Source organism: Gekko japonicus, unplaced genomic scaffold (genome assembly GCF_001447785.1).
Source record: "Gekko japonicus isolate JY-2015 unplaced genomic scaffold, Gekko_japonicus_V1.1 scaffold360, whole genome shotgun sequence".
NCBI lineage: Eukaryota > Metazoa > Chordata > Lepidosauria > Squamata > Gekkonidae > Gekko > Gekko japonicus.
This window is the reverse complement of record NW_015172015.1, coordinates 589,422-610,498: the sequence shown is the minus strand read 5'-3', so window position 1 is coordinate 610,498 and position 21,077 is coordinate 589,422. Positions and strand designations below refer to the sequence as shown.

At 44.4% G+C, this 21,077-nt stretch overlaps 1 protein-coding gene across 1 annotated transcript in view; it reads left to right on the top strand.

Annotated features, from left to right (window-relative positions):
• Positions 1 to 21,077, top strand: part of FASN (fatty acid synthase) — a 60,501-nt gene that overhangs the window by 8,654 nt on the left and 30,770 nt on the right. The window contains 12 exon segments of the mRNA XM_015420388.1: positions 243 to 365; positions 1,422 to 1,537; positions 2,035 to 2,169; positions 5,183 to 5,642; positions 6,092 to 6,279; positions 6,981 to 7,170; positions 8,695 to 8,789; positions 12,743 to 12,877; positions 13,306 to 13,509; positions 18,978 to 19,093; positions 19,610 to 19,785; positions 20,488 to 20,679. Coding sequence (XP_015275874.1) covers positions 243 to 365; positions 1,422 to 1,537; positions 2,035 to 2,169; positions 5,183 to 5,642; positions 6,092 to 6,279; positions 6,981 to 7,170; positions 8,695 to 8,789; positions 12,743 to 12,877; positions 13,306 to 13,509; positions 18,978 to 19,093; positions 19,610 to 19,785; positions 20,488 to 20,679 — 2,130 coding nt within the window.

The following is a 21,077-nucleotide window of genomic DNA, read 5'->3' as shown; positions in this document are numbered from 1 at the left end:
TTTTTAAATCAATGGTTTCACAACCCCCTGCAATTAGTTTTCCTGTACCCATTTGAATTTTGGAGTTATATAAAACAGGTTCTCCATACCAGGTTAAAATTTTATTTTAATATAGATTTTATTAGTTGGTTTGTATTGTTGTGGTTTGTATTGTTGTCTGCTTGTCATCCTTGGGGGGAGGTATGGCTAGAAGGCCAACCATCTAAATAAGATGACCTTTTTATGGTTCTGAATTTCCACAGGGAATGGATATTGCCGCGCAGAAGCTGCCGTTGTTGTTTTCTTGACCAAGAAGTCAATGGCCAAACGGATTTATTCTACCATAGTCAATTCGGGATGTAATACTGATGGATTTAAGGAGCAAGGTGAATTTTTCAACTCTGGTGGTTGTGAAATTATGAGGCTTCTCATGGGTAAAGAGAAATATCACATAGAGCAGTGTGGCCAGGTGGGACTTGGTTTGCTTTCACTTAAATTATACCCTACTCTTCTCCAGGGTCAAGCTCCCCAAACAGACTGGCACCCAAAATTGGCATCTGAACTGACTGGGCATAGTTCTGATTGGCTTCAGCCCGCATGGTACATAATATCGCCAGTAAATCTCCTCAGTACTATCCCCCAAATCCCTGGAGCGGTTTTGCACATTAAGATAGTTTCCCTTATGTATTACTAAAGGGTAGACGCATGGATGTTCATGCAGTGTTTTTGAAATTAAAAAAAAAAAAAGAATGGATGGACAGGACAGGCAGCCTGCCTGGAGCACAGAGGGAGGAGCAAGACTGACAGCTGAGCCATTATTTAATTTTCTGGCATCCACATCTATTGTTTGACTGGCCAAACCACTCTCTGTGCAGATGGAAGGATACTTGTCAGCTCTCTTCTTATGTTACATCTGTCTTCACTTCATGCGAGTGCTTCTGTTTAAGCTGCAATCAAGGATTGCTTCAGATGCTCTGACTGAAATCTGAAAAAAATCCTTCTGTATGGAGCACAGAAGAGTGTCTCAGTGCTTGTGATTATTATTTTTTTGAATGCCCGATGCTGTCCAAAGAGCATATGAGACAATATGGACAATGAGACAGAGTCCCACGGCTAGGTTATTTTGTTTCTTTACAGTGCTGAATACTTCATACCCAAGCTGTGGCAGCACAAGAGTAATGATAATACTTCTGTGACACTTTTTGAGTACTCAAAACACTTCACAACTTTATCTCGGTACACCTTTCACAATAACTTTCTGAGACAAGCAGTATTCTTACTGTGCTCAGGATTCCTGGCTCCTAGTTTACAGCACAAAAACATTTTATATCCAAGTGCCTCCTCTAAAAAGGAGCATCATCCAGTACCTGCATGTAGAAGCAAAACCCACTGCAACAACTCTGTATACAAAGAAGACTTGATGGCTCTTTTTCTTTCCTCAGGTGTAACGTACCCATCTGGATGGATGCAGCAGCAGCTGGTCAGTTCTCTGTACCGAGAATCTGGGATTACAGCTGAGGAAGTGGAATATATTGAAGCTCATGGCACAGGCACTAAGGTTTGTTCTCTCCTTCTGTTCTGCATTTTGGGGCTTTCTTTTCCTTCCTTGCGTCTTGGAGGCTCCGATTTTTCTGTCCCCTCAGCGAAGTTTGGAGGCTGGATTTCCTATTTGAATCTTGTCAGAGGCCAGATTGCCCAAGACCAACCTCACACCCCACCCTGTGATTCACTCAAGCAGGTGTGCGAAACTGAGGACTGCAACTTAGTTCACTGCATCAAATTCCTCAGTGTGATTGTGTATGGGGGTGGGGGAAAGGTGGGTTGCACATTCACAGAGTCCTCAGCCATTTTGTGGATGGCAACTGCCCTTTTTCATGCAGCCATGATTCTAGAGGTAGAAGCTGCCCCCCCACCTGCTTCACACTTTTATTTCCCTTTGTGTAGTCATGTACCCAACCTATGCAGCCATGTGAAGGAATTTGACAGCGTGAACCTGCTATAGTTGACTTTGAAAGCTAGCTAGTAACTTATAATGTTTCCTGTCTTCTCTGTCAGGTTGGGGATCCTCAAGAAGTCAACGGCATTGTCGGTGTCTTTTGCCAGTCAGAACGAGAGCCGCTGCTGATTGGATCAACTAAATCTAACATGGGTCATCCAGAACCTGCCTCTGGTCTTGCTGCTTTAGCAAAGGTAAAGAAGGAGCAGATGTCTCTTACATCAACCAGGACCCTGCGAGGGGATGAGAGAAAGACTTGAAAGCAATTATGACTCCAGAGTTATAGCTACATAAAGTAAATCATGGAGTCAGATATGAGTGTCTTGCTCTCTTGAGATGAAAGGAGAGGGAGGGCAGAGACTTAGGGGAGGGAGGCCAACATAACTGAAAGGCCATTTGTCCTGAAGATCGGAAATATTAATCAACCCAGTCTTTCCTTAGCTTTGTAATTCTCCAGGGTAAGATAAGCAGCAGTAGCTCCATACCAGCAAGCAGCATGTTGGAGCCTGTGGGGTAGGGTAGCTGCGGGGCTCGGGCAGATGCAGAGAAAGTTGTTCCTGAAGCTGCAGCCTTTGTGTCTTTCCGAGTTTTGTAATTAAATTGACATTGCCAGTGTATTCTGTATAAACGGTATGCTGGAACAGTGATGATACTCAACCAGTGAAACCTGAAGTTCTACAATACTGCTTCCACTTGTAGTGCAAAATAACTACTGCCCCGTTTTCACAGAAGCAGCTCCACTGGTTTTGTGTCAGCTTAAGAACAGAAGAGGTGCCCTGTTGGATAAGAACAGTGCTCTATGTATTGCAGCATGCTGTTTCACACACTGACCAACCAGTTGTCCTAGAGGGTTGGCAAACAGGCATGGGGACCAGGGCTCCCCTAGTGTTTCCTCCTAGCACTGGTATTTGGAGGTCTACTGCTTCTAGATGTAGAGGTTCACTTTAGTCATCATAGCCAATAGTTGTCAATGGACTTATCCTACATCATGAGTGCATCTAATCCCTTTTTAAACCCACCTTCTCTTTTGTTTTGTGCTGCCTCTATACCATGACTCCCACCAGCATCTCTGATGCAGGACTTGAGAGAAAGGCGGCCTTTGCAAGATGGTGTCCAATACCCCCACACACACACACACATACTGAACATAGTGGAATCTCTTCTTTCTACCAGACAGAAGAAGAGCACAGTAATAGAAGCTGCCCTTGAATGCTATTAGCCACTGTCTGTTTGCCACTCCAGGCAGAAGTACCACAATAACCCAGAGAGAGTGAATGAATGAGCAGCAGCTGCTGCTATTCCTAGCCACCACAGCCACCAATCAATCCACCCCCTCTATGGGCAAGTGAGTGACTGGCAGCAGAAGCAAGGTCCATTACTGCTGCTACTGCTCCTTCACCTGTTCTCTTCCTTTGAGCAGTGGCACCTGCAGCTGAACCTCACAGCCTTTGCTGTGCAGGCTGGAGGCAAGTAAATGACTGCTGGCTGATAGATGGGAAACAGAAACCACAGCTTCTACCCACCCTCCAATTGTATTTAGTTGAGGGAGAGGCGGAGGAAGAGCAGCCTGCCACCAGAGCCAATGTATGGTAAACAGGAACCACGGCTTCTGCCTACCCTCTGATTGTATTTGGTGAAGGGAGAGTCTGGGGAAGAGCGACCTGCTGCCAGAGCCAGTGTTGCAACACTGAGGAGGTGAGGGGACCCAGCCGTCAGGGGCCAGGCCCACTCTACTACCGCTTCCAGTGCAAAGGAGAGGGTAGGCTGTTACACCTTGATGCCCCTGCCATCATTGCCTTTTGTTTGCCTGCTCACACAGGTGAGCAAGCAATCAGCAGTGCAAGACAGCAACAGCTGCAGATTCCCCTCCACCACCACACATACCAAGCAGGAGGAGTTGCTGCTGCTCCTAGCAGTCTTCGCCTCTTAAGTAAGTATAGGAGCAACTTCCACCTTCCTTCTGCCCTCCGTCTGGGTGAGGGAGAAGGGAAGAGGAAGGGGCCTCCGTCCGAGCTTTTGGTATGATGCCAATGAAGAGAGGGGGCAGCCCAATCTCTGTAGTCCAGAGAGAGAGATAAAGGAGGAAGTGGCTACTGAACAAGGACAAGTTAGGGCTTTGCAAAGGGCCTAAGCAGCTGCTGCCTTTGATGCTGCCCTTGCTCTAGCTAAAACATTTGCTCTTTCCAATATGCAATATGTGAGCAGAGCACAATGTTTTAAAAGAGACAAGGACCAGAAACTACAAGAATAGGAAGAACAAGCCAGACGACCCGCGAAACTCGCGGGGGTGGGGGTGGAGCGGGGAGGCAGAGCTCTGCATTTAGCCGGCGGAGGAGTCAGGAGCAGGTAACGTTTCCCCCCCCCCATCCCACCGGTTCCTCCGTATCTTGGAGACGCCGGGCCGCGGCGCTCCCCCCCCATCCCCTGTCCCCCGGCTGGAGAGCGAGGCCTGCGCGGCTTGTAGCCGCCGGGCCTTGGCGCTCCCCCCTCCCCTGCAAAGCGGCTGTGAGGCGGTGGCGAGGGCGCCGGCAGAGCGTTCCCTGCGCATGCGCAGGGGACGCTCTGTCAGTTTCGGGGGGATTTAAGTATCCCCCCGATATTTTTTTTTGAAGTTTTCGGATTTTTGTGCAGACGTGGGGACCTCCCCACGTGCGCACAAACATCTCCCTCCCCCCCAGGTGCCCCTGGTGCGCGGATTTAAGCATCCGCACACAGGGGGCACACTTGAGAATTAGATATATAGATAACCAGGTAGTAAATAGAAGGGAAGAGGATGCAGATTGGATCACTGCATGTCCTTGTTTTACTCCTGAACTATCCTGTGTCATAACAGTTGTTGCAACTGGTGATGCAGCAAACTTTAGCAGAGTCAGAGCCATGGTTTTATAAATGGGGGTAGGATGGGAATTCTTATACCAAATCCCCATTCGAGTTACTTAACCTTAGATACTCTGTAGATAACATCTACCTACTCATTTCTCGTGAAGGAATTTCAGTTTGAGTGATGAAAGATGTTACACAAGAAGAGCAGAATAGTTAGGAAACATATTCCATATCATATGTGAGTAAAACAAATTGTCAAACTTGGCCATTGCTGAGGAATCCTCTTCAGAATCCTGATGACTTCTGCTTCTATTCAAAAGTGAGCTATTTTCTAAAATAAAATATTCTCAGTCTAAACAGTATGTTTTTTTTCCCCTCCCTAAGGTTGTTCTCTCTTTAGAACATGGACTGTGGGCACCAAACATTCACTATAATACCCCAAATCCAGATATTCCTGCCTTACAAGATGGCCGCATTGAAGTAGTTACTAAGCCAACCCCAGTAAAAGGTCACTATGTAGGAATCAATTCTTTTGGCTTTGGTGGCTCAAATGCCCATATCATCTTGAGCCCCAACAAGAAGAAATCTCCCCCTCTGGAGACGTATAATTTGCCACGATTGGTCCAATTTTGTGGAAGGACTGAAGAAGCAGTAGAAAGATTAATAGAGCAGACCATGAAACAGCAGCAGCACACTGCATTTCTGAGCATGCTCAATGATATCTCTGGAATACCTGCGTCATCTATGCCTTATAGGGGCTACACTTTGATTGGCAGTGAGGGTGATGTGAAGGAGATTCAGATGGCTCAGTCCACGGGAAGACCTCTGTGGTATATCTGCTCAGGTAATTATAACTAAATCAGAAACAGAGACTTGGTTTCCTATGTGAGACTTGTCGTCTGTGTTCAGACATCTCTTAGTTGGTGTATCTGCTCAGGTAATTACATCCACATTGGAAATAGAGACTTGGTTTCCTATATGAGTCTTGATATCTGAGTTTAGACATCTCTTCCTTTTGCTAGATGTGATGACATGTTAAATAATCTCATACGTCTTTTGTTTAATGCAGTTTTGAGTATGTGTAAGTTAAATTTCATTATAGTCACTTTGATACAACACACATACACCACCAAGAGTGTGAAGTAATAATTCTCGGTAGCTGCTGGAGGCATTCCACGGCTCCTAGATCTGAATTTTGAATGCTATTCCAAATTCAGTCAAATACTTGTCTCCATCTTCTGCGCATGATAGTAACGCTAATAGGTTTTTTCCCCTGCTTGCTGAATCCGATAGGTATGGGCACACAGTGGAAAGGAATGGGCCTTAGCCTGATGAAGCTTGATCTCTTCCACCAGTCCATCTTGCGTTCAGATGAGGCTCTGAAAGGCACAGGTCTGAAGGTGTCTGACTTACTCCTGTTTGCTGATGAGAACACCTTTAATGACACTGTTAATGCATTTGTTGGGCTTGCTGCTATTCAGGTAAGAATGAAATGCTTTCCCCCTGTTTTGACTCACGTGAAGACATTTGAGGAGCGATGTCTCTTTTGTCTCATAATCATCTAAATCTCATGGCTCACAGTACTCAGATTATATTTAGGACTTTGTGATGATTTCCCTTCCTAAGGGTCACTGGAAGCTGGCTTCAATCTCTGTTTGAAAAGTTTTGTTTTATTGAGTCAGCAACGAGGCTGGAGACAGAAACATTTTTTAATGCATACACATTACTTTTTAAGGCATCCTGTCTTTCTGCCCATGGTTCTGCTGGTTGGCATGGAGAGTAAAGGATGATGTTACTTCAGAACAAGAATAGGAAATGTTTCTGTGAGTGTGTATGATGGGCCTTTGGTGTAGCTTCAGATACTTTCTTTCACTGCAAGCCAAATGCAGAGCTGGGAAGAATAATAATAGAGAACCTTCCCATTTCAACATCAGGCATTCAGTGAGAAGTTGATGGAGAGGAGGTACCGTATGAATAAAAGTAGGTGATATACTATTAGGGGGGAACGAGTTGGAGTGAGATGGGTTTATACTATTAGGAAGCCCTGCTATTAAGTTTAGTATTCCTTCAGGAAACATCTGTTGTGCCAGTAATCACACTGTGAAGGCACCAACCAAAATGGGATAGTGCAAGCTGCTGCTTCACGTAATGTAAACTCAGCAACACATTTTCTGCTCTCCAGATAGCACAGATTGACCTATTAAAGGCTATGGGTTTGCAGCCTGATGGGATTGTTGGCCACTCAGTTGGAGAACTTGCTTGTGGCTATGCAGATAACTCCTTAAGTCATGAAGAGGCCATTCTTGCAGCCTACTGGAGGGGGCGGTGCATCAAAGAGGCCAAACTACCGCCAGGTGGCATGGCTGCTGTTGGTAAGTAGCAGGGAGCCCTTCTCTCCTCTATCCATCCCTGTTTACTACTATATTACTAAATGTTTAATCAAAAGTACTTCCATCCACTTATCCAATGTGGAATGGAGCAAGTATAAAGTGATTAAATTAGTTTAAAACTTTGTGAAAATTGAGATGGGAAAACACAAGGTGGTACCAATAAGGTTTGGGTACTGGGCAAAGTTTGGGAACTGTGACAGGTGATTAATCAACTCTGAAAGAAATAACTTGTTTTCTGCAGTCCAGTTATGTGATGCATGAAAGCAGTCCAAAAAAGTCATTGTGGGTCACTTCTCCTAGTCCTTACAAGGTTACACTGTCTCTCACCCACACCTACTTCCATAGTATGTTTATGCTTTATCCACAGCTGGTCCTTTTGCACATAAGAAAACAAGCAAGTCACTGAGCTGATGGATTGCTTATGTGACACCAAAGTATTGCCTAGTGATTTGTCCATCTTTTTACTACTGAAATTATAGCAAATGTTAACACATAATACAAATGTTATGGCTCTCTAGTTCTAGTCATTATCATATAAGAGTGATTGTGTAAGGTTTCTCAGAAGCTTATTAGAGACATTTGAAGAACACAAACAGTTGAATGCATTTGAGAAGTGGAGAAAGTGGATAGCAGTGCACTTTAATGATGAATTAGTGCTTTTCTAAGGCATTGATTGGTACAAGTGGCAGACCTGGGTCTAGAGCAGTGTTCCCTCTAAGCTGAGTTAGTGTGAGCGAGCTCACATTTTTTTTAGCCTCTGGTTCACACATTTTTGTCAGGAAGGGTGGCTCCAGAGCAAGCTAATGTATGCAGTAGCCAAATTGCCTGCTCACAACTTTAATGCCAGTAGCTCACAAAGTAGAATATTTGCTCATAAGACTCCACAGCTTAGAGGGAGCATTGGTCTAGAGTATCAGGCTTTGAATACTATCTTAGCCATCAGTTTTCTCTCTAAAGTTTGTGCAAATTGGTTCTTCATCCATGAAATAAGGATATGTGACCAGGATATTATGAGTGGTTGAGATGTAAAGAGCTTTTCTCATTACAAATAATAGTAATAATATGTTGGTTCCAACACACATACACCTTCCATGAGTGGAAAGGTACTTCTGCTTGTCCGAGAGCTGTTTCCCACTGCAGCTCCCTATGCCACGTCTCCACATGAATCATGGAGGCCTCTAATCATGGGGGGCCTTCATGGAGAAGGGGAAGCAGCAACAGTCTCTTCCATGAGTAGAGGTCTGTTTGTGATTCATTGGATGGTGGAAACTGAAGCAGCATTTATTCCAGCACTTGTAGGGTCAGTTTGTTTTAACTGAAAAAATATCACAGAGAACAAGGACCATCATTCTTAATAATTAGACTGCAGATGGGCAGTAGTTGAAAGTGATTTGGAAGAGGTATCCCTTGCCATGATGTCCACATACATTTCTTTTTGTCCTCTGGCCGAACAGGCTTTGTGTGTCTTTGAAACAATACCAAAGCCTGTGCCTCTGTTTCCTGCAGGTTTAACATGGGAGGAATGCAAGCGCAGGTGCCCTGCGGGAGTGGTGCCTGCTTGTCATAACTCTGAAGACACTGTCACCATTTCAGGACCTCAGGTGAGAACACAGTGGGAAGCATTCCTTCTACTGCTATGTACTGGTGTGTCCTCATCACCATAATTTAATATGGGTCAAATCTTAGCAGCTCAAGAAATGTTGCCTCAGTAAAGGATGTTGGACTGAGGTTCTAGTCTATGTCACAGAAGGAAACTATATTTATTTATTTATTATTTCAATTTATAATCCGCCTTGCCGGAAAAACTGGCTCAAGGTGGTGTACAGACATTAAAAAGCAATAAAACAGTAAATACAATAAAATTCATAAGAACATCATAAAATGCTAATAAGAACAATACAGTATACAATCCAATGATGGAAAACAATAGTGGGAGGCAATGATGGAAGGCAATATCCTATGATGTATCATAGGGCCGTGGAATGTTCTGGTGACACACTCGTCAGTGGCAGCTCCTAATTGAATGCCTGGTGGAAGAGCTCCGTTTTACAGGCCCTGTGGAACTGTAAAAGGTCCTGCAGGGTCCTGATGTCCTCTGGGAGCTTATTCCACTAGTGAGGAGCCGCCACTGAAAAGGCCCTGGCATGAATAATGGCCAACTTGGCATTTTTCGGGCCAGGGACAGTCAGGCGATTTTGCGACCCTGACCTCAGTGCTCTCTGGGGCACATACGGGGAAAGGCGGTCCCTCAAGTAGACAAGTCCCTGACCATATAGGGCTTTAAAGGTCAAAACCAGCACCTTGAAACGAATCCAGTAAGCTATTGGCAGCCAGTGCAATGCCTTCAACACAGGCTGGATGTGATCTCATATAGAGAGGGCCATCAGCAGCCTGGACACCGCATTTTGCACTAACTGCAGCTTCCGGATTTGAGACAAGGGCAGCCCCATGTAGAGAGTGTTGCAGTAGTCTAATCTCGAGATGACCATAGCATGGATCACTGTTGCCAGGTCATTGCGTTCGAGGAAGGGAACCAACTGCCTAATCAGCTGTAGATGGTAAAAGGCTGCCTTGGCAGTGGCTGCTACCTGGGCCTCCATTGTTAAGGTGGCATCCAGGAGCACTCCCAAACTCCTGACCCTCGGTGCTGGCACCAATGGCGCCCCATTGAAGGTCGGGAGTGGGATCCCTACCCCCGACCCGCTCTGACTCAGGCACAGGACCTCCGTCTTCATTGGATTCAATCGACTCAGTCTAAGCCAGCCCGCCACATCCTGAAGCGCCCGCTCCAGGTCATCTGGGATAGAGTTGGCCTGACCGCCCAACAACAGATATAGCTGGGTGTCATCCACATATTGGTGATACCCTAGCCTGTGCCTCTGGGCAATATGGGCGAGGGGGAGCATATAGATGTTGAATAACATCGGAGATAACACTGCCCCTTGAGGGACCCTTCAAACCAGCGGATGCCTCTGGGATGTTTGTTCCCCTAACACCACCCTCTGTCCCCGACCTTGGAGGAAGGAGACGAGCCATTGCAAGGCAAGCCCCTGGATCCCAGTGTCAGCGAGGCACTGGATCAGTAACTGATAGTCAACCGTGTCAACCGCCGCCAGCAGGTCCAACAACAACAGTACTACCGAACCGCCTCGATCCAGATGCCTCTGGAGGTCGTCTGTGAGGGCGACCAGTGCCATCTCTGTCCCATGGCCTGGCCGGAAGCCAGACTGGAACGGGTCCAGCATGGAAGTGTCATCCATAAAGCTCTGCAACTGAATCGCTGCCGCTCTCTCAAGTAATCTGCCCAAATAGGCCGCTGAGGGTCCATTAGGCTCCGCGGGCGAGCCAAAATATGCTCGCTGCCCAAACAGGGTCGGGGTGAGACATTCACACTGGCCTTCAGGGCATGGTGGTCTAACCATGGCACTGCCAAAGCAGTGATCCGGTCCACTGTAACCCCCGCCGCGAAGATCAAGTCGAGCGTGTGCCCGGCCCGATGAGTGGGGGCCGTTATATATTGGGTGAGTCCTAGCGCCGCCATGGACAACACCAGGTCCGTCGCCGGTACAGAGGCTGCATCGTTGGCATGGACATTGAAGTCACCCAAGACTATCAGCCTAGGGTACTCCAATGCCCAGCCTGACACAGCCTCAACCAGAGTGCCGTTGGAGTGCCACCCATGGTGGTCAGTATTCTCCTGCACAATAAATTTAACTAACTACTCCGATTCAATAAATTAATGGATTATTCCAATCCAGCCAAATTTACCAATTTACAATAGCTAAATCTCTAGCACAAATATCATTATCATAAATAAACCCTACCCACCCTGACCTCCCTTCTTGCTACCCTCTCAGGCAGCAAGATTACTCAACTAACTATGAAGGGTGGGAAAACAAATCATCATTCCACTATTGTAACTAACTATATAGTTATATAGTCTGAATATGGATAGTTTCTGAAAAAATGAAGGCTAAAAGTAGCATGTTAGTCCTGCATGGAGTTGCCGGCCTCCAGGTGGAAGTTGGAGAGCTTCCAGAATTACAACTGGTCTCCAAACTATATAAATTGCTTATTTATTTATTACTTATTTATTTAAAACATTTATTCCCCTTCTTCTGGAGAAAATGACTTCTTTGGAAGCTGGACTGCATGGCATTATACCTTACTGAGTAGCCTCCCCTCCCTAAACTCTACTCTCACAGGCGGCACCCTCAAATCTCCAGGTATTTCAGAACCTGGAGTTGGCAATCCTAGCCCTGCATCTGGTAGATTCCAAGCAATATGTAAAATTCAGTCTCCTCTAGCTGCAGCCCACTTTTCTATGCCTCTTGTCCCTTTGCTTAGATGTGAAATATTGTAAACCAACCATGCTTTCTCAGTGGCTACCAATTAATTACCTTTGTCTCTCACCTTCCAAGCCTTTCTGTCTGCCACAGATTCCCTTAGGTCTCTATGGTTAAATAAGGTAGAGCGAAATCCTTTAATCAAGGCATTGGAAATAAGGGAACCATCTGGTCTGAGAGTGATAGCGAGCCTGCGCAAGTGATATGAATGGGGAGGGCAGGAATTGTTAGGCTTTCCACAACAGCTACAGTTAAATTATACTGTTTATATTTGGAGAAGTGGTGTGGAGTACTGTCTTCTCCTCCAGGAAGAGAAGAGGAGAGAGGATGGGAACTGCTGCTCCTCTTAAACTCTGTGTGTTCTTCAGTTGTTGTTGTGTCCATCTCCTCCATAGGAGCAGTGATTCCTGTGACCTTGTCTGAGAAGAGAGCAGACAGAATAGAGATTGTATGTGTATGTGTGCACATGCACACAGGCATGCACATGCCTGGGATTTAGGGGCTGGAGCACCTTTCCTGTGAGGAAAGGCTGAAGAGTTTCAGACTTCTAAGTTTAGAAAAGAGATGACGAAGGGGGGATATGATAGAGGTTTATAAAATTATGCATTGGTGTAAATGGAATGGACAAAAGATGGACCACTGGTCTGATCCAGCAGGGTTGTTCTTATGGTCCCATCTGAATGCTTCTGTCTCTAGAGGAAGCATCACTGCCTGGTCTTGCTTAAGTCCAAATCCCAGGTGAGCTGGAGTTACTGAACATTGCACTCTTTTCTGCTTGCGGCACTGCTAGGGTGAGGAGCTAGTGTCTGCTGAGGGTCTGCACACCAAAGAGTTCCAGCCCCTTGCCTTCACGCATGTGCTGTTCATGATGAGACTTCATCACCACCGCCTAGTGCAATGTAATTTGTACACACAGAAACAGAATATGATGACAATTTGATTGGACATCCAAGTGATGTCTGGTAATACAAGAAACTTCTGTGTTGAGATTAGGTTTATATAATGGATGTTATGTATGTAGTATCATCCACATGTGATAAGAGTATGAGGAATGATGGTTATGTATGTAGTATCATCCACATGTGATAAGAGTATGAGGAATGATGGTTATCTCATAAGCAGCCAAGTCCAGACTCAATCAGAACAGATCACTGAAATGCACCTTGCTGCTACTACAATCCATGCTCATTTTTTCTCATTTTTGTTAGGAAGCCGTGTCTAAATTTGTATCCAAACTGAAAGCAGAAGGTGTGTTTGCAAAAGAGGTTCTCAGCGCTGGAGTTGCCTTCCACTCGTACTACATGGCATCCATTGCACCGGTGCTTCTTAGTGCCCTGAAGAAGGTAATGCTCCTGATGAAAGGTTCACAGCAGAAACCTCTGTTTTGTATTTCTGAACAAAGTTAGAGGAAGCTGTGCCCAGCATTCCTTAAGTTGGCGGTAGGAAGGATGCGAGATAAACCTCTTTTCCGTAAGCAGTCCTAGTCAAACTGACCTAGCAGTTTTCAAATACTAACATTTGCCAGTTGTTCACATAGAAGTCAGTCCCCTTGAAGCCAATGTAATTGGTATCCAAGTGCATGTGTTTCAAGTTGAAGTCCAACAGTGCTTGCTGTCTGATGCAGGAGTCTTGCAGGTCCCTACATCTCAGATAACCAGCAGCAGAAGATCTTGGGCTGTTAGATTAATGAAGGAAGGAAGCTACTCTGAAGTTTTGTAACTTATGGTTTGCTGAGTCTCTCTCTTCTCTCCCCCCCCCCCTTTCTTTCAAGGTTATTCCAAATCCAAAACCTCGTTCATCCCGCTGGATTAGCACCTCCATCCCTGAATCTCAGTGGCCAAGTGCGCTGGCTCAGAACTCCTCTGCTGAGTACCATGTAAATAACCTTGTGAGCCCCGTCTTGTTCCAAGAAGGCCTGAAGCACATCCCAGACAATGCAGTCGTAGTAGAGATTGCACCACATGCCCTACTACAGGTACGGTTCCTGGTGATTGCTAGAGTGCAAAACATCAGGTTGATACTGCTGCTTCTTCTAGCCCCGGCGTTACCCTTTTCGCTCCCCTGCTTAACACTTTCCTTCATTGGTGCTCCTAAATATCACACTCTGACTTAGGTTTGTCAGGCAGAGCCTGGCAACTAAGGCTTGCAGTAGGAGGCCTGCCGCCAAAGTGGGATGTCTGGCAGCCCCGTATTCCCTGCAGCTTTTCTTTGCGCACTTAGTAATTGAAATGCTTCCATTGCTGTGCATATACCATGTCCCTGACTTGTTATAAGTTGGGGCAGGACTACTGATAGAGAAACGACAATCAGGTGAACCAATAAGCATAATATGTGGGAAGAGAGTGGCAGGGAGGAGAAACTGGAGCAGTGACACCTTAGGTCTTGATCTTATCAGATGTCATTAAATGACACTGAGTCAGTCTGGGAGATTTCCTGTGTTTTGTCAGGAAGTAGTGGGTTGGTGGATCCATACTTACAACGTTGACCCTAATTTCATTGCTAAATATGTGTCTATGGACTAATTTATTTAGAAACCATATGCTTCCTCTCCAGAGACTCGCTGAGTGTCAACAATACAGAATATTCTGAGTTTTTAGCATCCATTCTGTAAAAAAAAAAAATGTTGGGCTATGCGATAAAATCTTTTTTTTTTTTAAATAATAATTTTTTATTAAGTTTTTAACACATATATAAAAACAAACATCCACATACACAGAAACATATAACAAAACATAGAACCCTCCACCCTCTTGCCCCAATCCATTTAATGGTTTTCTTCTACACCACGTTGATAAATTATATATTTTGTAACTAATCTCCATTTTATCATTAAGAAATTAAATCTCTTTAATCCGAATTTATTTTCTAGCCTCTTATTTCAGATTAAATAAATGGTTCTAATCCTGTTGAAACCTTCAGGATACTCAAAATATTTTCTAATTTCATCATTACATTTCATTAAAGTTCCCAACTAATTTGCAATTATAATTTTCTATCACCAACATCTCTACCACCAACATGTGATTAAGAAAAAACTAAATCATCTTCAATGCATATATTTATGTCTAAATTCTCTGTTTATCCGTTCCTGGGTCACTATTTTCCTGATTAAGCCCTCTAAGAATCAGTATAATAAATTAGCCTTGTGGCATTAATTTCTTTAAATTGGCATTAAATTGTAATTCTTTTCTGCACTGATTTTCTACTGTCTCTCTCCTATGCCGTTGATCTTTGTATTCACTGTCTTTTTCTGATTTTTTTGTGTCCCAGTTCAGAGCTTTTTTAAGATGGAAGCCCTCTGTTCTCCTTAGTTCTTTCTTTATTTTTTTTCTCTTTATCTTCCTCCTTCCTTTCTTACTCCGTATATCTGACGAGCAAACTTTTTTAGCTTGTCCCATTTTTCGTCTCGCTTTATCTACTTTGCCCGTCTTTCTTTCAATCCTAATCCGTAAATCTTGCTCGTGTACATCGTTCTCTTCAAGAACAGAGAGGCTGCCTTGATGTTCCCTCTCCTGTTTAATTTGCTGAAGTTCTTTCCTCTTCGCAATATCATTTAATTGCTCATTTGTGCTGTTCTCTTTGATAGAAGAGCACTTTGAATTTTCAAAATAGTTGTCCCACATTTGTTCAAGTGCTTTATTTAGCTCAGTTTGTAGTGACTTAAGAAATTTGTCGGAGCTAAGTTCATGTAATATTGCGTCCCGCACCTCATTGCATATGGAGGTCACCTCCATTGTCTCAAAATGTCCGCTCGTGTTACTCCAGGTGTTTGCAATTAGGTGATCCAAGAAGCAAATAGTACAAATAAATCATTCAAAATATGTCTCCGAAAATCTTCTATAATTTGTGTCCATTTTTAGTATGTCATCTTTTTTAGTAATAAATCCAACAGGGATATGTTCTTACCCCACTTCTCTCTAGTCGCGCTGCCCGAGAATCTTCCTGGCCGCTTTCTCTTTAACGATGGGGGAAGGGATGCCGCCAAAAGGGGTATTCAATAATTGCGTCCACTTCGGTTAGGGTATTTCATTCAGGATGGTGTAGAAACGAACAAAAAGAAAACTCAAATAACCACCAAGAGTGAAGTTTAAAATCGCGGCTGGCTGCTGCTATGGAAAACATGGCGTCCATGTTTTCCGCTGCCCGACGCTCCTGCTTCGGGGCGAGCCGGACTCACCCCCGCCCTTGCCATGGAAACGGGGGGGGGGCGGCCACGCCTCTTGCTCTCGCTCTCCCTCCGAGAGAAGCGAGCAGAGCTCCCCCGAATCATCGGGGGGCTCCGAAGAAGCGCACGGGAGCAGGCGCTCTCGGGAGCTCCGAGAAGCGCATCCTGGCGCAGCGCCGCACCGCCGCGGGCTATGCGATAAAATCTTGTCTATTGTTCCAAATAAATCTCCTGAGGTCTTTTCTTGCAGTGGCTGCATTCAGGCTACAATTTAACTGCAATTGGGCATGTTTTTTTTTGCTGTGCTTGTCATTGGTCCTCTCTTTGTACTTAGAGATGGATTCAAAACTTCTGTTTGATCTGGCTTCTGATGACTATAATGTCTGAATACAGGTGCATTGTGAATTGGAGTTTTTTCCCACTAGCACAAGCTGTGATAACTAAACTGGAATTAAAACAAGGTTTTGAATCCTGACCCTTGTAGAGTGGACAAATTCCAGTGTGCCAGGTTGCGCACAACAGTAAATTGGAGTTGGATCAAACTGTATTGATTCAGATGCTGTAGAAATGAGGAGGAGGAGTACAGCAAATGTAGTAACGGGGTGCATGAGCACAGCAGCTAGCTGGATTCGTGCCCAGTCAAGTTTAATTATGCTTTATCATGATGTGAATTTTGGCAAAGAGATTAATAACAACCTTGCAAGCAGCCATTAGAAATATCTTGAAGCTTAATTCATTGTTCAGTTGGTTAGAGACAAGAATGTGCCTTGCGTCACCTCACATAGACTAGGTAGGCTTGAAGTCAGTTGTGGTCTCAAGAAGTGAAGTGAAATTCAGTACGGTCTGGAAAGTGACAAATGAAAAATTGCCCTACATTAGCTCTTAGGAAGAAGCTAAAGAAATGACTTGATTCCAGTAAGCCATCTCCATGAAGACATTATACTAATTAAGGTCTTGTTTACTGAACCTAGCAAAGGAAGGCATATCCAGAACCAGTCACTAGAAGCTTAAATGTGCAACTTTTTTTTAGAAGGCATATTTAACTGTGGAAGTGGATTGGTGATCTTTTTGTCTCATGCAGTTTTCAAAGCAAGACAAAATAGCATCCTAAGCGATCCATTTGCCAAATATTATTTAATGATTTCGATTCTCTTTAATGTCGGGAATAATGTCTATTTTTTGTGTGCCAGATGTATGGTCAAATCAAGTGTCTTAGTGGTGCTTACTCAAATTTGATGTCTGTTGAGTACAATCTTACTGTATCTTTCTCCAAGCCATTTCCATTGCATAGAGAGCAAATATAGAATAATAAAATCTTAAACTTTGACACTGAGAATGGGTTCTTCAGATCCATCTACCTACCTACATACCTATTCTTCAAATTACATTTACTGCTGTAGGAGTTATCATTAGTCCAGGAGCCAGAGAAATACTCTTTTTGGACACTTTGGAAATTGGAATATTGACACAATGATGCCCAGTGCTAGGGCCACAGTAGCATAAATCATGCACTTCCTGCTACAGCACTTTTTCTTGTAACCTGTACTTATTTGTCTTTGTTAAAGGCAGAAATCCCTAGTGGGAAGGGCAGCATTAGTATCCTAGACACTACCTATTTATCCTAGACATGGTAAACATGCATCTGGGGCCCTGAGAACAGAGTGGAAAAACAGCAGGGGAAGTGTTAAGTATCCCCTCTTCTGTTCATGGCTCCTCTGCTCCAAATACCTCCATCCCAAAATTGTTTCTCATTTTAAAAATGCAGGTTAGGGGCTCCTTCCAGTTTGTTCTTTAAACTCTTGGACACAGTTCAAATGTGACATTAGCAGACATGAGAAGCCTGTGCAGTGTTGCACATGCCTAACTTCTCATACAAGATAGGCTACTGTGCACGCAATGCCACCACATACGCTATGTTATCATACCTGCACAACACTCTCCCAGTCTGTGGTGTACAAGTGTTGCACGTATTGCAGCAGAGGGCCCAGTTTAAAGGAGGTACTTGGTATATGCCAACCTGACATGGAAATGTTCTTCTTGCCCACCAGCTTCATGGGCCTCAGACTAGCTGATTGAAGTGAAGAAGATGCCCATAGGCTTCCTTCTGGAAATTTGGAATCTGCACATCTGTGGCTTGTTCATTTAGGGTCTCTTTGGGGTCTAGCTTTGTATACTGCAATTTGTCCCCTCTCCTTTCTTTCTTCCTTTTCCTTCTTCTAGGCCATCAATAGTACATTAGAGGCATGTTTTAACACCACAGGTTTGCCATTGTCGGGGGAATGCATAATGCATTGGTTTACTCAGTTTATATTTTTGTTTGTGGTCTATAGGTGGAATGCATATCCAGATAATACCATTTATTCTGGAGCTTTTTGCTATTTGTCTCGCTCTGATTCCTTGAGGATTACAGAACCTTTTTTTCTTCTTGTTGGTATTCCTAGGCTTCTTTTATAGGAGTCCTTGGATTCAGGAGCTTGGCAAGTGTTGCACAGGAGCCAAAGAGGCTCTTTATGGGGAAGGAGAATAGTCTCTTGTAATGCTTTCATAGGGTTTCTTTAGAATAATACTAGGTATTGGCAGGGGTGGGGAATTTGTGGCAAAAAAAAGTTGTTTCTCATAATACATTTAACAAGAACCAGCTTTAACTTCAGTTGAGAAGGCTTTCCCCCCCAGATTTCATGTTTGGGGTCCATTACCTAGGTCAGGCATCCCCAACCTTCTTGAGGCTGTGGTCACTTTTGGAATTGTGAGAGAGGGTGATGAATGCCATCATCAGGTTGGCCCTGCTGCCCAGTGGGATATGGTGGGAGACGATTTTAGTGAGTAGAGCCTCTAGGAAAAGATCCCAGGAAAGATCTAGGAAAAGATGCCTTCTTCAAGCAAATGGGTAGGCTCTAAGAGAAGTGATTTTATCATACGGGGGAGGTAACTGGTCAAGGTAATGGCATTATTAGAGTTATATTTACTTGTGGTTTAGTGGAAGAGGAATGAAAAATGTAGGAAGAATCTTATTCTTCTCTTGAAGAATTGCCTTCTTGTGCTGGGATATGTGTCAGTTTTTTGTGAATTTGGCTTTCTTGCATGGCAAATGTAGAGCTCTCATGCCTTTAACAGTGTGTGACATGGAAAAGTCTTCCTAGCATGACCTTTTGCCTGTCATGTTGTTAAAACCTCTGGCATCCTACCAGAAAAACAGTAGGCAGCCCTTGCCGAGAGTCCAGTTTATACAAAGAAATTTGATGACTTGTTCTGATAATTTTTGAATTCCATGTAACTAGGCAATCCTGAGGAGAGCTTTGAAACCAACTTGCGCCATTCTACCATTGATGAAGAGGGACCATAAAAACAACCTCGAGTTCTTCCTAACGAATGCTGGAAAAATCCATTTGACAGGGTAAGGAGGCTAGTGAAATGTAATGAGGAAACAAAAGTCTCCATCTTTAATTTTTGATTGAACAGACTGAATTATACCTTTAATTGATTTTTTTTTCACCTGTATTGCAACTGTGTAGAGATACTGTTGATCAGGAGTAGGAGAATCATAATATTCTTTCCACAATTGAACATATAACAGAAGAGTGGGTTATTTCAATTCACATCTTTAAAAAAGAGTGTTTGCTTCAGATGTTTGATGTGATATCCAGCTGTACAATTTATATTGTATGAGCAAGCACTCTGACTGATGCTGAAGACTTTTGTGGTGCCTCAAAGGGCCCACACTGAAATTTGAATAGAAAGGATAAAGAAGCCAAGATTATATGTTTTTGAGGGTCAGAGGTTAAGACTTCAAAATTTGGGGGGTGTCCACAGTCCCTTGCTGGCTCTTGATTATAGCGTGGCATCCTATGAACTATTCATGGCACTGATTATTTGGTATGATCACAAATGCACTGCTTTTTTCTGTCTTCAGAATAAATGTATTTGCAAACAATCTGTATCCACCTGTTGAATGTCCTGCCCCTGTGGGAACTCCACTCATCTCTCCTTACATTCTGTGGGACCACAGTCAGACATGGGATGTCCCAAAAGCTGAAGACTTCCCAACAAGCACTGGGGGATCTGGAGCAGCAACTGTCTACAACATTGGTGTGTAGTGGACCTTTCATGCCTTCCTTTCCCACAAACATATATCTGAAATGTATATTTTGAGTTTATCTCTGGAGAGAAAACATGAATCTTCATACACTTTATGCTGCTCTAGACAAAGAGCAAAACTAATGGGGAGGGGGGGACAACTGCTTTCGCTGATAGATTTGCTGCACTAAAACTAGGGTTGGCTGGTCCCTTCCTTGTGCCGTTGGGGGGGGATTTGGGGGTGTTCTGGGGGTGGGGGTGGATGTCGCACGATGCACTGATGTCACCTGGAAGTGCGATCACCGCTTTGGCGATGTTGGGGGCGACACTCTCCTTTTTGGGCAAAGCTCTATGGTAAAAATGGCCTCAAACCATAGAGTTTTTCCCAAAAAGCAAAGCATCAGGGGGGGCCCCAATATCACCGACGTGCCGACGTCACTTCTGGGTGACGTCATTGCATTGTGCACGGCATGGGGGGGGATTTCCTCCCACTGGCCAGCCGGCTGGCAGCGGGCAGGAGCCCATGAAAGCGGGAATCCCCCACCCCCACCTGGGGAATGGTATCCCTAACTAAAACCTATATGGGCAGAGGGATAGGTTGAAGCTTAATGCCTGGATTTTGGAAAGTACTGGATATTGCTTTTTAGTCTTATTCAAAATGATGTTCTGAAAAAGTTCTTTTTTGTTTTTTCCTCCTTCTGTAATTGTTGACAGATGTGAATCCTGAATCCCCTGATCATTACTTGGTGGGTCACTGTATTGATGGCAGAGTTCTGTACCCTGCCACAGGATACCTAGTGCTAGCCTGGCGCACTCTAGCTCGAACTTTGGGGACCTGCATAGAACAAATGCCTGTTGTGTTTGAAGATGTTACAATCCACCAGGCGACGATACTTCCTAAGAAAGGTGAGGCTTGCAGAGGTTTCGCTCTTATTTATGCTGTGATTGGTACATGATCTGATTCCTTCAGATCTAGGAAGACCTAATCAACCTAGTTCACTGTATTATTTACGAAAGGAGTACATGAGATGCATACAAGTAGTGTTGGAAATCTATTTTGTGTACCGAGTTGTCCCGGGGTCTCCAACCTTTTTCAGCCTGCGGCAGGTCCGTAGCCAGGATTTCTTTAATTCGGGGGGGGGGCTTTAAATAATTTGGGGGCACTCCCACACATACTCCCAAGCGAGCAGCCCCACTCCTGCCTTTCTCCACGGCTGAGTGGCAGGCTGCCAGGTCAGTGAGCTTGCGCAAGGAGGCTGTCTTTGTTGCCCGCCTACCACCGCCATGATTCCTTCCCCCCCATT